The sequence below is a fragment of the Schistocerca cancellata genome, chromosome 1 (assembly GCF_023864275.1).
Source record: "Schistocerca cancellata isolate TAMUIC-IGC-003103 chromosome 1, iqSchCanc2.1, whole genome shotgun sequence".
In the NCBI taxonomy this organism is placed as follows: Eukaryota; Metazoa; Arthropoda; class Insecta; order Orthoptera; family Acrididae; genus Schistocerca; species Schistocerca cancellata.
The window spans coordinates 718,273,102-718,289,234 of NC_064626.1; the positions used below are offsets into that span (position 1 = coordinate 718,273,102).

Genomic DNA, 16,133 nt, shown 5'->3' on the forward strand with positions numbered 1-16,133 from the left:
AATGATAAACTGTATTCAAAGTTTGAGTGACTGCCAGTGAAAAATCACGAGCACCCTTGTTGGTGAGGGTTACTTTGAAGAGCTAGGCATTCTTTTAGTTGCTGTTCTGTAGCATTATATATATACATGTCATCATTGTTAAATGGAGATTAAAATATAAATGCTTCAGAAATTATTTTCTTGACATTTATAACAGCAGATTTTATTTTTGGACTTAGAAATAATGTATATGTGAACATAATATCCATATTACTTAATGTTAAATAATGGTTTATGTTCATCTATATTTTAGCAAACTGAATTTTAGGTATTCGTTGGCCAAGAACTGACAAACTGAATTAGTATATGCCTACTCTGTACACCAAGAAGACTGGGGGCGGCCAAGAATTCTGCATGCAAGCAGTGCTCTTACTTGCATATGGAGTTCTGTCACTTGGCTGCACTCTTCTCCCACTGTCTTGGCATGCTGTCTGAGTGGAAATAGGGAGAAACTGTGAAAGCACAACATTTAGACAGCAATGCAGTTGTGAAAGGAACACTGAATGTCTCACATGTTGCTTGATTTATGTTTCATAACAACATAGATCACAAAAAAATCAGTATATTTAATTATATTTTTGCTTGCTGAAGACATAATAAAATGTATAACTGGTACAAACTGTTGGCATATGGTCAGACACAGACAATTTCACAGATCTTTTCATTTGAGTTGCTTTATAAACATGACTCAATTATTTTCATAATAAAAAAAAGCCTGTCATGTACATATGTTGATTGAAATGTTGTATCACATTTGCAACCCCATTATCAAAACTCTTCCTTAGGAAAACAATGTAGAACTGGTGCACAGTTTTATCACAAAAGAATTTGTCTTTGGAGTGGGAACTGCAATGGAGAGCAATCAGTTCCATCTGCACATGTACAGGAGTGCTTTCAACTAAAATGGCAAATGTTCTCAAAAATAGCTCAGAAAAAGATGTAAGATTGGCAATGTTCTAAAAATGTTTAGAGAACTATTCCTGTAATTCTTTCAATGCCACAGTGAATTCTTCAAAATTTGCATGTTATTTAATGCCATTAAGCTCACAGATATTTATTTTTTTTTTTTTTTTTTTTTTGTCAGAAGTTGCCCCTTACACAATGCAATTTTCGTTTTAAATCCATCCCCACAAAATCGGAAATAAATTATTTCTTGCCTTGTGGTGTCTTACTGTGCCTAGTGTGTAGTGAAGTCCACTTCACTTAAAGTGAGAGGTCTGAAATCCATTTTAAGTGTCCTAATTTTCATTCCTGCTTTCCTTTTTCCTTCAGAAACTCAGCGATGGCAGATAAATCAAAATATCCTTCCAGGCATGCCCCTCAGCTCAACCAGTGTTCTTTGCATCAATGTATAAAGTTGGAATACTCTTCATTCAATTCCATCAAAAACTGTTGCAACTGATGATGTAATAAAGCATACGACTTCAGAAAATTTACTATTTGCAGCACCAATTTCATCATGTCTAATTTAGCACAAACTGCTTCTTTATGTACAGAACAGTGAGCTCTGTACAAATTGTCTGTCGATCATTGTAATTTTTTGCATTTTCATCATCAACTAAATCTTAAAGCTTTTTCTGCATGGTGTTGTAATGTTATTCAGTAGCAAATATGAGGTACCCATGGATTCTGCAACTACATAATAGGTTTGGACAGTTCTCATCCTTCACTTCCATGATTCCCGTTCATATTTAAAAGTTGGGATGATAGGTCGCTAGACTGCCTCTTTTTGTGCAAACAACTATTGGACCTATGAACTTTCTTTATACCACAAATAAACACTGAAGGATAAGTAAGGCTGATACAATGATTCTGTGAAACTGAAAAAGTCATGCTGACCATGAAATGCCACACCAAATGTGGGAATAAACAATGTCACATTGCACTGTTAAATAAAATGTTGTGCTGTATTGAGTAGTTCTGAGAACCAACGAGTAAAGTTAAGGCATACTGAGACAGGCTGAGCCATGGACTGTATATATGCCGCACATTGCACTTGCATGAAGTCTTGCACACCATGCCCAACCCTGAAATAGAGTAATAATGTGACAGATGTACAGAGAAGTTTTACAAAGTACCTTAAGCTTAAGGGCATGACTAAAGGAAATCCTAGATGTGGTATATTTACTTAAGAGATCATTTTTCTCATAACCTACTCAAAGTGAAAGAATGAATTTATTCTGCAGTACAGTTAGTGCACATGTGTAAATATTCTGATGGCATTGTATCACAAGTGCAGCACATAGCAATAGTCACATTGAGTAGCTGCATTTGTCAAAAATCTCTTTTACTTGGAGTTGACAGTTACATTCCGTTTGTTCCCATATCATTGTTTTACCACAATTGATAAATAATGGAAGAAATAAAGGTAAACAACTAACCTATAAACAAGACAGAGATTATTAGGTTTTGGATGACTCTGCTTGGAACTAATAGAATAGACATACATATGCTTGCAGGGCAGCATTGTCCCTGCTAATTACTTTGTGTGAGGACATTGCATCTGTGCAGGTGTGTGTGTGTGTGTGTGTGTGTGTGTGTGTGTGTGTGTGTGTGTGTGTAGTGGAGTGGGCATAGGTTGGAGGGAGGGTGCACACATATGCATGCACAAACATGCATACATATGCATAGTTATTTATTTTGTTCTGATGGTCTATACGACAGTAGTTACTATGTTTGCTCTGCAACAACAATGCTGCAGTTTGAAAAGTTCATTGGAATACTAAAGGTTACATTAATTAAAAACTTAATAAGCAGTGTTCTTAGGAAATCCCCCAAGATCAGATACATGTGCAGCCTTATAAACAGGGACTGAGAGGTTTGTTTATATTCCCTGTACGATTCTGCTAACAGCTGGTGAAACAACAGAGGGCCTGATCACATCCTCAGTTAGTGTTTGCTGTCAATGAATTTTGGTGTAGTTTCTCTGGCTGGCAGGTGGTGCAAGTCTCCATCATCTGCAGATTGTCTTCCTGCATGCTTCCTTATGTTATTTGTGCTAACGGAGTACCACCCACCATAGGCTTAAATTGCTGAGCACAAGCAGGTTGTATTGTACCTCATGCCTTAGGAATGTTGGGGAGGTCACATGTTGAAATATTGGCTGTTTTCAATAATTTTATCCTGCTACATTCCCATGAACTATTCAAATAGTGTGTGTGTGTGTATGTGTGTGTGTGTGTGTGTGTGTGTTTATATATATAATTACTTGGGAATAAAGTTTTATATTATAGAAGGTTCTGCCTCTTTCATTTTGCACAGGAGTTCCTTTGTGTTTCATCTTGCATCATGCCATCATCAGTTCTTCCTTAAGCTTCGGAGTGAGATGAGTTCCTTGCAGCCACTTTCAGCTGGTGAGCTACTGCGCTATTGCATTTTCACAAATTGTAACTTCAGTTGGTTGTTGACATTACTGTAAGCTATACATACTTAATAAGAGTTATCTTTATCCATAGATTAGTGTTACCTGTCATACTGCAAAGAATTAAAAATTATAAAGAATGGCAGAATAATGTACCTTTAATGGAAAAAAATATATAATTAGTGCTATTACATAAAGTTATCAAGAACTTTTATACAGCTGCAGAAAAGCAGCAGACCTGTTGACTTATTTAAAAATGCAAGTAGAAAGTGAAAAGCTATTGACTTGCAACAGAGGTACCATTAATATCACTGAGATTGTTTTTAAATGTTGGTATACATTGTGCAGTAATGTAAGTCAAGTGTTAACTTGACCTGTAGACATGTTTTGTTTATATAATTATAAGCTGTGTCCCAGGGAAGTGATCTGGGTCTCTTGTTATTAATGTTATATATAAATGACCTGGCAGACAGTATTACTACAGTCTGATTAAAGTTAGTTGATAGTTCGCTTTTCATGCGATGAAGCTGGTTTCCTCCAGTCTGATTGCTGAGCTCATGACTGAACCTTTGCCAAACAGCCATAATAGCTGGTCATTACACTTCCAATTTCTTGCCCAGTTTCCTTTCTTTATGTGTTTGGATTCAGAATCCTGGGCCTGGCCCTTTCATTTTGTATTTCATTACACATGCTAACCACACCAAAAACAACACACACACACACACACACACACACACACACACACACACACACACACACAATGATGCTAACAAGATACACAGCATTAACCAAACCATACTGCATCCTTCCGTGCAAGGTGTGATTCAGCATCACATATAAAATTATTGTAATCACAGAAATCGGCTTACATTAGATAAGCTTTTCATGATATTGTGTAAAGCCGAATTTTTGAAGGCTGCAATTCATCATTGCAACTGGGTGCCAGAGTCATTAATATAACACCCTGATGCTGTATAGTGGCATAGTGCGTTGGTTAGTGTATAAATCTGAAGTGCAGAAAGTCCTAATTTCGAATCTTATGAAATGCAGCGATAATTTTTTGTATTTCTAAAGCTAATCAGAAGTCTTTTATTTTTATTCAGTTAAATGGTTTAAATGGTTTATTTTTACTTCTGATACTTTGCTGGACCATTTTCATCATTGTATTGACTGTTTTGTTTGTCATTACTTTTTCTTTCTATCATTCTTCTTTCATTCCAAATCTATATGTCATCTATAATCTGCAACCAAGTGACACTTAGGACTGCTTGTTGGTAGGTAATACAGCAGCTCATGTAGCCAGTGTGAGGATAGTTTCAGGTAACTAACGATAGCTAGAAATTATGATTTGCTTTTAGTGCTGAAACTGAAATTTTTCTGTCTTGTCAGGCTAGGTTAAATTGCCATGAATGAAAGGATTGTGATTTTACCGTATTTACTCGAATCTAAGACGCACTCGAATCTAAGCCGCACCCGAAAAATGAGACTCGAAATCGAGGAAAAAAATTTTCCCGAATCTAAGCCGCACCTGAAATTTGAGACTCGAAATTCAAGGGGAGAGAAAAGTTTTAGGCCGCACCTCCAAATCAAAACAAAGTTGGTCCATTGTAATACGAGACACAATTTAGGTCGAATGAATGACGATACAGCTACAGGAGTTTGGTTCGAGTCGTAAGCTTAACAGTTAAGTTTTACCAGGTAGCCATTGCTATACGTCAGGCGCTCCGTCCGTATTTATACGGGTACCCTTCCTTTTCACGTGCTTCGTCTGGTTTGAATCGATTGCTTATTTTGCTTTGATCTGATAAGTGCCGTTTTCTTTGTTATAGGTGTTAACGTCACTCTGAGCTGAAAATGCATTATCATGCATTGTTTGTCTCATTCTGATAGTGCGTGTTTACGGCCTGTTGCCGCGCGCGGCATGGCTTGCTTTTGTGTGCGCTACCGCCGCTTACAATTAAAAAAAAAAGAAAAGAGAGGAATCGTCTCACTAGCGAAACAATGGCAAGAGACTGCTATTCGTTGTTACTTACACTGCTTTCTTTGATAATGATCAACAAGAAACAAATAATAGACTGCATATGATAGAATATGTTCTGAACGAGAGTTAGGCGAAAATTTTTCCCCGTTTGAAAATCTTTGCGGCCGCTTCTCTAGTACGTCAAATTCTGCACAGGAATTAGTCATCTTAGATTTAAAAATCTAATCAGTTGCTGTGCTTAATTTCTGACTGTATCACTATTAGGCATAACAAAAATACGAATGTAAACATGACACGATACGTATATTCTTCCGCGTTTGCTGTTGTCTCACTCTAGTTTCGTAGTTTATTAGGCAGATAGGATTTAAATGAAATAGCAGCAAACACGAAAGAATACGTGGCATAATGTTTACATTCATATTATTCTTATGGTGAAGAGAATACTGCATGTGATTCACATTTCGTCAGGTTCCTATTAGCAACCACCTCTTCTCACAGGTAGTAAAAAATTCAACACGTAGAGTTGGCCATATTGACAAACATCCCAAACAGTCTTGCCAGTCGGATTTTCGTAGTACATTGAAATTCTGCTACATTCGAAGATGAAGAATACGGAATTTGTATTTACTTCGTTGGATAATGTATGAAAATGCAGTGGTCGAAACCCGGGGCGGAGAAAAAAGCTCGTCTTCCACCTTTTTTTTAAATTTATTTACTGACGCAGAGATTTTGGCGCCAGTATTTATCTCTGTGCCTACAAAGCATGCCCTTGTAGCGCTACATATATTCGACGGCAGAAGTTAGTTGTGGCGGCACCTACCAACATTTTTCAGAACTTCCGCTTGCTTTGCACTCGATTCTAAGCCGCAGGCGGTTTTTTGGATTACAAAAACCGGAAAAATAGTGCGGCTTAGATTCGAGTAAATACGGTAGTTCTGCCACAGATTGTTGAGTGCAATTTTCTCACATACATTGCACATCATGAAGCTGTGGTTAGGTTTGGAGATGAGTTTAACCCTAGAGTGGAAGCACATATTTATAAAGTGCGCAAAAAAAGCGCGTTGTCTTGTACCATTTGATTGTTGTTTTACTGTTGCAAGCTGATGCTCATTCCATCATTACTGCTTCAGCTAACTCAGTACTAAGTTGTGGTGTCAAATGTCCAAGCAAGCAGCAGTAATATAAAGTAAACAGCAAGCTAGGTGAGAAAAAATTTACAACCTGTGCAAGAAAATGACCCATATTTCAAGTTACCAGTACAATCCCACACTGAGGCAGTTATCTATGAGATAATTAGTAATCAAATGAGTGATTGGCAGGGATCTGATGCAACTGTACAGTTTAATGCTTTAAATGGGTTTTTAGTGTGGGTTAACACTTGTACCCAATGACAGAGTGATATAATGGAAGTATATTTTATTATTGTTTAATTAAACAGTTATTTAGGTAATATAATGTAAGTTTATTTTACTGCTGTTTAATTAAGATTAAACTGTGGTTTTGCTCAGTCTTGTGTACCTTGGTAACATAGAGACAGCTAGTCTTTACATGTGTACAAAGTGCGCCACACGCCCACCTGTGTTACGAAAAATCATGTGCCTGCTTGAATGACAAATTTGGGGTTAAAAAAATGCACCATCTACTGCAGTTTAGTCATTGGTCACTTAAAATCAACTGTTGACAAGACATCCCACATTTCCATGACAGCTTGCAGCAGCTGCTCCCAACATTGTTCTGTGTTACACATTAACAGCATTTGTGAAAGACCTGCCTTATTTGTGAGTTGCTTGTAACTAGGCGGTTGCAGACACAAGTGGTAGACATCTACTGTCAAGTAATTTTAATTGGATTATAGTAACCATTGTATATGTAATAAAGTTCATTCTGAAAAATGCCACTCAGGTATTCAGTCAATTCTTGATAAGATTTCAAAGTGGTACAAAGATTGGCAACTTGCTTAAATGCCCATAAATATAGAATTGTGCACTTCTCAAAACAAAAAATCATATTATCCTATGACTACAATATCCATGAGTCAATATTGGATCAGGCAACTCATACAAATTCCTAGGTGTGATATTTATAGAGGTATGAAATGGAATGATCACATTGACTCAGTCACATGTAAAACACAGACCTCAGTTCATTGTAGTGTACTGGGAAAGCACAGTTAATCTGCAGAGGGGACTACTTACAAAATATCTGTTAGTTTGATTTTAGAATATTGCTCTAGAATGTGGGACTCACACCAGATAAGACTAATGGGATATTGAATGTAAACAAAAAGGACACCACGAATGGTAACATGTGTATTAGACTCACTTGAGGCTATCACAGAAATGCTAAGAAATCTGAACACTGGCAGGTATCACAATATAAATGTCAGCTATCCCATGAAAGTCCACTTACAATGGTTTAAGAACAAGTGTTAAGTAACGAAACTAGGCATACGCTACAGCCTCTTTCATATCACTCCTTTAATGACCATGTAGAATAAAGTTCCCAATCATTTCTTTTTGGCATGGATCCCACACATTTGAACCATTTTCCAGGATAGACCACACAAATGTTTTGTAAACATTATCATTTACATACTGAAATGTCCCAGTACCCTACCAATGAACTGAAATACAACCTCTGCTCTACCTTTGGCTGAACTTATGTGAACATTCTATTTCATATTACCTATTGAGATGGCACAGTGGCTAGCACACTGGGCTTGGATTCAGGACAATGATGGTTCAAGCCCACATCCAGCCATCATTTAGATTTTCTGTAATTTCCATAAATCGCTTCAGCCAAATGCCGGGGTGGTTCCTTTGAAAGGGCATAGCTGACTTTCTTCCGCATGCTTCCCTAATCCGATGGGACCAATGACCCTGCTGTTTGGTTCCCTTTCCCAAATCAACCAACCAATCAATCATTTGTATTCCCAAGTACTTGTGTGAGATGGCTAACTGCTCCTTTATTACTTAATTTGCCATCAGCTGTATATTCTAGTAGTTTCAATTTTTTCTGAATTGCATTTTATTACCAACTTTTAGTCTTTCATTGCTTTACCGCAATTTTTCTACTTGTAAGTCCTTCCTTCCATCTTCAACTGGGGAAGTGATTTTTATGATGTTCTTTTCCTCACTCAGCATCATCTGAATTTTTCTGAGAAACTTACTGTACAGTAATTTAAATGGTCTTACTGATTCACCTTGCAATCTTATTGATTATTATATTTCTACCAGAACCTTCATACAGATATTTCTTGCTCAGTACAGATTATTCACACGCAGTTGTCCTAAACAGTAGTTTAGAATTCATTTGTAGCAACTGACATAGACAAGTATAAATGTACACTTATGACACTGTTTGGATTATAATGTGTAGCCAAATGGAATAGTAGAATAATTGGGACACTAGCCTAAGTGAAAAAGAATCAAAGTTACATCTTCTCACCATGATCTAGACTGCAAAATCCAGGAGGGTAACAGTTACTTTTCTGCCTCATGCATATCCAACTGAGCTGCTGCTTCATCACTAGAGACTGGAAAATGTAGCATCTATTTTCAGCAAAATATTAATCTATTTTTGGCAAAATTTGTACATATTTGTGATGAAATCAACAAATATTTTTTGTATATGATTGTAATAGACACACAGATTTAGTGGTTGTCATGCTACATGCCTGAAGACAAAGCCTTAGTACTCTGAAATTGACCATTATAAAAAGTAGTGATCAGGGAAATTTTTTATTGGATTGTTTGCTTTTGCAAAAATTTCAACTGTTTTATTCCAAAATGGTCTTTGTTTTCTTCTTGTTTTTGTATTTAATCTTTCCACAAATGGTCATTGTGTTGAGAAGCAGCAGCATTTTTCTGCCAGCAAACTGTGTGCATCTCAGATTTAAGGTGTTTTTCGATATTATTTTTCTCCATCCAATTCATCGATTACAGAATCTGCAGAATATTAATTTTGACCTTTCGTGGCTATCCATAGCTATGCTACCCATACTTGACAGTTCTACAAATAGTGCTGACAAGTCACATAGCAAAGTAGTAGAACCAAAAATAAAACTATTTGCATGTTATGGGAGGCATTTCAGTGTGGTTGAAATATGCTGATAAGTTTTGTTTTCCAGATGATATAGTGTGGACAATATATTGACAGGTGGCCATGAGTGTAAACAAGCTAGAATTTTTACCACCAGAGGGGCAATGAGAGATTTTGACAAGCAAGTCTTGTCTCCTCCTTACAGGGCAGTAACCTACACCTGTGTTCTGTGAAAGCAGAACTGACACATTGTTGTGAGGGTCAGAATTGAAATCTGTGATGCAGCATTATTAGTCACTTCACTGACTTCAAAATAATAAAAGAAAAGAACAAGAAACACACAGAATTTGTGGATGGGTACCGCACAATTGCTTATTGAGATTGCCGGATTACTGTTTATGAGGTAGTTAAGGCCTGACCCCTAGTGGTATTTGATGGACCCACAGTTCAAAACATCTGCCAGGTAAAATTGTCACATTAAAAGTGCCCGCATTATACTCACTTTTGAAAATTATGGCTTACAAACAAACACAAGTGAGTGCATTGGTATGTTGTTGCATTTGTACACTTTGTATTGTATTTTGCAAACATCTTCACATGCACAACATATTTCCAAATTGGGATTTGTCACGTGATGTCAACACCAATAACCGAAGTTTTGTTACATGTTCATTACTTATATGCAGAAAATAAAGCCATTTCAAAGAACCTCTAATAAAATAATTCATCTAGAGACAATTCGTTGTGAAACAGCCTATGTTAGGCAATTTTGTGTTCTCACATTTTGATGCAGAATTCACATCTGTATTAGCATTTATTGCAAAACACAAATTTTTCAGGACTTTATTCATCACTAAGGATACAGATGAGAAATTAAGATTTGTATTTTTAACACCACATGATTAATTCACTACTTGCGTAATATGTACTGGTCTAGAATTATAATTACTGTGTGAAGCACATGACTACTAGTGGATAAATACTGTTATTAGAAATGCATAAATAGTTTTTTGGAAATGTAGTTGTGACCATTACTTCAGTTTAAGAAATATTTACTCAGTTTCTGAAATTAAGGGTTCAATATTTATTCACTGTTTGCAATAAGAGATGGATGCATGGTAAGTTTAAGTTTAATTTGAATTTTTATTTATCTGTTACAGAGTTTGGAATTCCTGTGAAAGAATCACCAAAGTGTATGAGCTCACCAGAGCAGCCTAAAATAAAAAGTTCCTCAAAGAAACCTGATGTAGTTCGACTGCACACATTTTCTTCAAAAATCAATGGTACAAAGTATCAAGTTGGAAAACCTGTAGATAATTCAGTCAAAAAATTGAACAAGTCAGATTTGTGCAGTACTCCGCAGATGAATTTGTCGATACGTTATGGATTCCAAAACAACAAAGAAAATGAAGTTCCTTGTAGACCGTCATCAGTGTGGCGACCTGGTGTCAAAATGGGTACAAGAGTACTTGTACAGCGAGATTTATTTTGGCAACCACCGTCTCTTCCAGAGGACACGGTATCTCTGCCTGCCCTCTCTGACTGCTCACCCTGTGCAACTCCGCCCAGTGAAGCATATATTGTCAGTAAGTCCACATGCACTGTATTCACTACAACACACAATAGATGACTTATTTGTTTATGCCAAGATTTATGTGAACTTGCAAAATCAAAGACAACAGAAACAGTTTTTTTAGTAGCAAGTGTCACAACCTGTCATGTACTTTTTTTGGCATGAGGGTGTTAACAAAAAAATAAGGCCATTATTTTATTTCTAGCTTTAAGATGCATTCTTGTTTTTTCTCAGTTGAAGACTAATACTGACTTGATTTCAAAGCTTGATGGATGTGTTGATTACGTGTAAGTAATACTATACAACAGATACTTTTAATGAGGGGTTTCCATTTTTATATATAGGCCTAGTCCCAATTGGAAATGGAACTATTCCATCAATATATTTCATTTTAACCAAATTCCGCAATGAACTTATGAATACCTGGCTCACCATGGTAGACTTGGCCATCCTGTAGGAGCTGTGATGGGATTGTAGTCATGATTATTTCTCTGTTTATGGCTGGGCAGTTAACCAGCTCCTCATCAAACTATTGAATATTATGGGGGGTGTCTTCACTACAGTCTGGATGTTGTTTAATGAAAAAACTTTCGTCAGTCAATCAGATGTACTCAGACAGACAGTAGTACGGGTCCAGTAAGCACTCTGTTAACTTTGCAGCAGAAATATCATTCTATAACCAGAACTTAACTTGTACCTTAGCCATTCTTCAAACAATTATTTCTCTTTGGATGCTAACATCATGTTTCTGAGCTCTTATAAAATGTTTACCTTTAGATGTATTATAACAAGTTTGTCCTACGTTTATTAATTCATCTCAGGTTTTAATAAGACACTTCAGTGATCTTTTTACTGTCACATCATAACAGGTTCTGGGGCACTGAAAACACTTTCCTCAGGTGACATCTGTATAACAATGAATCATGGAAGAGTGACATACCCTGAAATGCCTGCTAACATGAAAAACTTTTAAACATGTAGAACAGAGAAAATTATACTCATGTAACTAAGCCACAAGAGCTAAGTAGCCCAGAACATGGAACCCAAAATTTGTTGTCAGAACCAAACTAATAAACTACAAAATGGTGGTATTTCAATGAATGAAGATCAGCAGACTGTAGGGATCCAATGATGATTGGTGGAGTCTAAACAAATTACTTCACGGTAATCCACTGGTAACAATATGTGGTTTTCACTGCCACAAAACTGATTGTAATTTGATAATAAAAAGATTAAATATAGCTGTAGCATCTTTTTAATCCTCAAGAGGATTAGTCATAGTTGTGGTTGCCCTGTCTACAAGGTTTTCTGCAAGAGCATCTGCAAAGTTTTCTCTTAATTCAGCACGACAAGAATCAACAACCACTCCCATATCCTTAGTGTAATTACTTTTGATTTCTTGTTTCCTGTATGATATGCCATTAGTGAAAGTTACTAATTTTGATTCCAAATTCACTTTTACATTTTCTAATTTGCTTCACAAAAAATTTTCACAGAATCAATTTTATTACCTCAGTCATAATTGATCCAACCCATTTTCTGATCCAACTCATCTTTTGAATAATGAAGATCCTTACTCTGACTTGATTGTAAGGTATTAATGTCACTGTTGGTTTGGTCCAATTTTAATTACAACTAAGAGGGTGAGCTGAAAAGTAGTGCCTTCAAACTTTTTATTCTGTTCTCAATAATAGTTGAGGTATTAATGTCATGCATATTGCTCAATTAACTTTCGCACTTTGCTGAGACAAGTTGCAACCCTCTGCTACTAGAGGGCTCTGAATTGTAGCATGTAACATGGTGTGGCGCCGATGAGGTCGACACCAGCATCGATCTGAATATCGTCTTTGAACTAAGCTAAACATTATGTTTGTGCAGTTCTGCCATGTCAGTTCTTTGTAAGCCTTTGATGTGTTTAGGTGAATAAACGAACTACTGCAAAATGGGAGTGTTGTTTGGTGTAACCGACCCGAACTTCTCCCTCACTGGTGACCCCGAGTTGTAATGTCTTCCGTTCTCACCGTTTTACTGTGTCTGCGGCCTCCGCATTGGTTATTTTCGCGTGTATTAAATCGACACAGCATTCGAACAATGACTTTGGCCCAATGCCTAACGCCGGATTTTGTGATCGACATGCATCGTGTTGTGGGCGATGTACACCCGCCAGGACTGCAACACGATGCCTCTCACTCGACGATTATGCCGATTTTGCCGGACGTTTTTTAGCCTGCAACAATAAGTGAGGTTAGGAGTGTGCATGACTCCGGCTATCACATGCCTTTTTTCCCACCACATGTGCCCTCCCTCATCGATGCTGCAGTTACCTCTTACGGATCTCTATGCAGTGCGGGATCAATGTCGATTTCTGCAAATGCTTCGTTGGACAACCTACCACCGCCCGGAAAATGATTTGCTATGTCGCAATCCATGCCGTACCACGAGGATACCTGCCACGTGGCCGGAACTGCTTCGTTCACAGGTTAACCTCCTCAGCACCCGGCCACGCCTACGCCTGCCTCGGTTCAGCATCAGCACATGCCTTCCTACTTTGATACCTCAGCCTGCAACACGAACAATAACTTGTTATCTGTGCCTGACCTCCACCTCTGTCCCACTGCTATGTCTCAGTGTTTTGTGCCACACATTCACCTTATCCGCACACTATTTTGAGTGGAATGACTATGAACAGTGAACATTCACACATTCTGTCCCACGTTCGACATAATTTCCCACACTGTGCTTCTGGACAGCCCACACCTCCGCAGCCTCCCTGCAACACAGGTGGCCCCAGCTCTGATCATACGTTGAGCTTTCCGTGGACTAAAATGCGTTTTCAAACTTTGAACTTTTTCTCACCTGTCGCCCCCGCGCCGGCTCCAGTCGAGCTTATGCTACTGTTCTCAGCTCATCTCGGTGCCTCATCCACATCGGTCTTCTGTGACGCGTCAATCCAAACACACCCACAACGTGTTGAGCTTCCGCAACCACAATCGACACACTATGGTGTCTCACCCGCGTCGGCCTACCGCGTCGCGACAGATCGCGCTCAACCACAACACGTCACTTTCGCGCTGCCCCCTGACCAGCCATCACCATCACAGCCCCTGGAGGCCACTCTCCTGGAATACTACAGCAACAGCAGCTTGTTTCAGGCAGTGCCTCAACGAATTCAACTCAACCTGTTCTTCCAAACATTCTACAATGCTTACCGATGCTGCCGCCATTTAATCCCGACAGGGCAACAACCTGGTTCAAAATTGAGGACGAAGTGTTCGACCATAACAAACTCGACGAGTCAGCCAGGTTTCTGTGCCTCATCACCCACCTGCATGACCAGGAGGACTTGATTGCTGACATGGTCGACACCCCGGACTCATCTACCCGGTACACTCTAGCCAAAAAGACAGTTCTACGTCGGCTTGCACACTCAGCTGAGGCAGCAATACGGCAAGTGTTCCATGTTGAGCAACTAGACAACGACAAACCTTCCCAGCTCTGGAGACGGCTACGTGCCCTGGTCAGCGCCGATCTACTCTCTGACACAGCTCTCCTCGCCATCTGGTCAGATAAACTACCTCCTCACATCCGCTTTGCTCTGGCTCAGAGGTCTCCTGAACCTGTCAAGCAAACAGTGACAATTGCTGACAAGCTACACGATGCATCACTGCTCTATTTCACCACCCACTGCCTACCTGACAAGTCAGGCTCATCGCCCTGTGGCCGGATGTGGCCGGGGCTGCACTGTGCTGACTGTTGCGCTCGCTCCGGTAAGCAGTAAACAAGCTACTGGGACGTCGCCGGCTCCGCCCACGGTCACGCCCCCTCCTGCAGCTGAGCCTGCTGTGGCCACTGAACCTTGCCCACCACCACTGGCAACGAACGTTCCGCAGGAAATGCAACCACACCACCCGTACTGTTACTTCCACACACGGTTTGGTGAGGCGGCACGGAACTGCAGACCACCCTGCTACTTCCCAAACGCCTCCTATGCACAACATGACAGGCACCCCCCAGTGCTACATTCTGTCCAGGAACGACCGGATAATTGTGGACGACTTTACATTAAAGACATTTCGTTGGGATACCTTTTCCTAGTGGACACAGGCACCGATGTTTCGCTGCTGCCTACGTCCTTAGAGTCGTCAAACATCTGCCCTCATCATAGTTCACTGCAGGTCGTGAATTCAAGTAAACTACAATGCTCAGGTTCAACTTCCCACGTCGCCTCACTCTCTGCAAACTGCAAACTCAAGTGGACTTTTTTAGTGTGCAAAATTGATGAACCTATACTAGGCGTTGACTTCTTGTGACATCACAAACTTTCACCGGACCTAGTGTGAAACACGTCCAAGACTCACTTCCCCTCTGCTCCATCGAGCAAACCCCCCCGTGACAAATAGATCCGGGCTCATCTCATCCGTACATGCTTGTCTCTGTCGACGATGTTACAAGAAACCACACATAAGTGCCTTGTCGAGCTCGAACACGTCACTCGCCTATGCAAGGAAAACTTCGAGCTCTCTCTCTGGCTCCACGAAACACAGCTCCAGCTCTCCAATGCAGCAAAGGAATTACAGACACTACAGCAAGGACAAAGCAAGGTCAGTAAGTGCGCCGAATCTGCTTGCAATCCCAGCAATCGAGCCTCCGTGTGTTTACCACCCGTTACACCTCACAACTGCACTATAAAGACTGCCATAACATGTACTGACAGCTCCGCAGGGCCACACCCTCTTAACACAGCAGCGTTTGACACTCGGCCAGACACAAGTGCGCATGCGCGATGAGTGTCACGTGTTCCCGAACTGACGGCTCCTACCCCACCCCTCGCGGACAGTGCCTCAAACTATGCAACTTCGGCTCCTGCGCGCCACCATGCAACCGCCACTGACAACACAAACAGTGCACTCGCACCAAGCGTTTCACCCATGACTGTGCCGCCACAGGCCGCACCCTCGGACAATGGACTCACTATTGGCTCCCGAGCTCACCCGACCACGGTGCCACTGTTTCGGGCCGGCGGCCATCTTGTCTCATTGACTCCTGGGACACTTCGCTGCCTCGGCTCCCGTCGGATCCGCCGAGTGGCTCCGAAAACCATGACCACGCCTCGCCTGCCCCGCCCGCCACACATTGTC

The 16,133-nt window shown here is 39.9% G+C and overlaps 1 protein-coding gene across 2 annotated transcripts in view; it reads left to right on the forward strand.

Annotated features, from left to right (window-relative positions):
* The window catches only part of LOC126185061 (tyrosine-protein phosphatase non-receptor type 13-like), a 226,336-nt gene that overhangs the window by 157,453 nt on the left and 52,750 nt on the right, over positions 1 to 16,133 (forward strand). For both annotated transcript variants that reach the window (XM_049927831.1, XM_049927836.1), the window contains exons 10-11: positions 3,301 to 3,392; positions 10,583 to 11,008. In XM_049927831.1, coding sequence (XP_049783788.1) covers positions 3,301 to 3,392; positions 10,583 to 11,008 — 518 coding nt within the window. The remainder of the gene's footprint in view (positions 1 to 3,300; positions 3,393 to 10,582; positions 11,009 to 16,133) is intronic.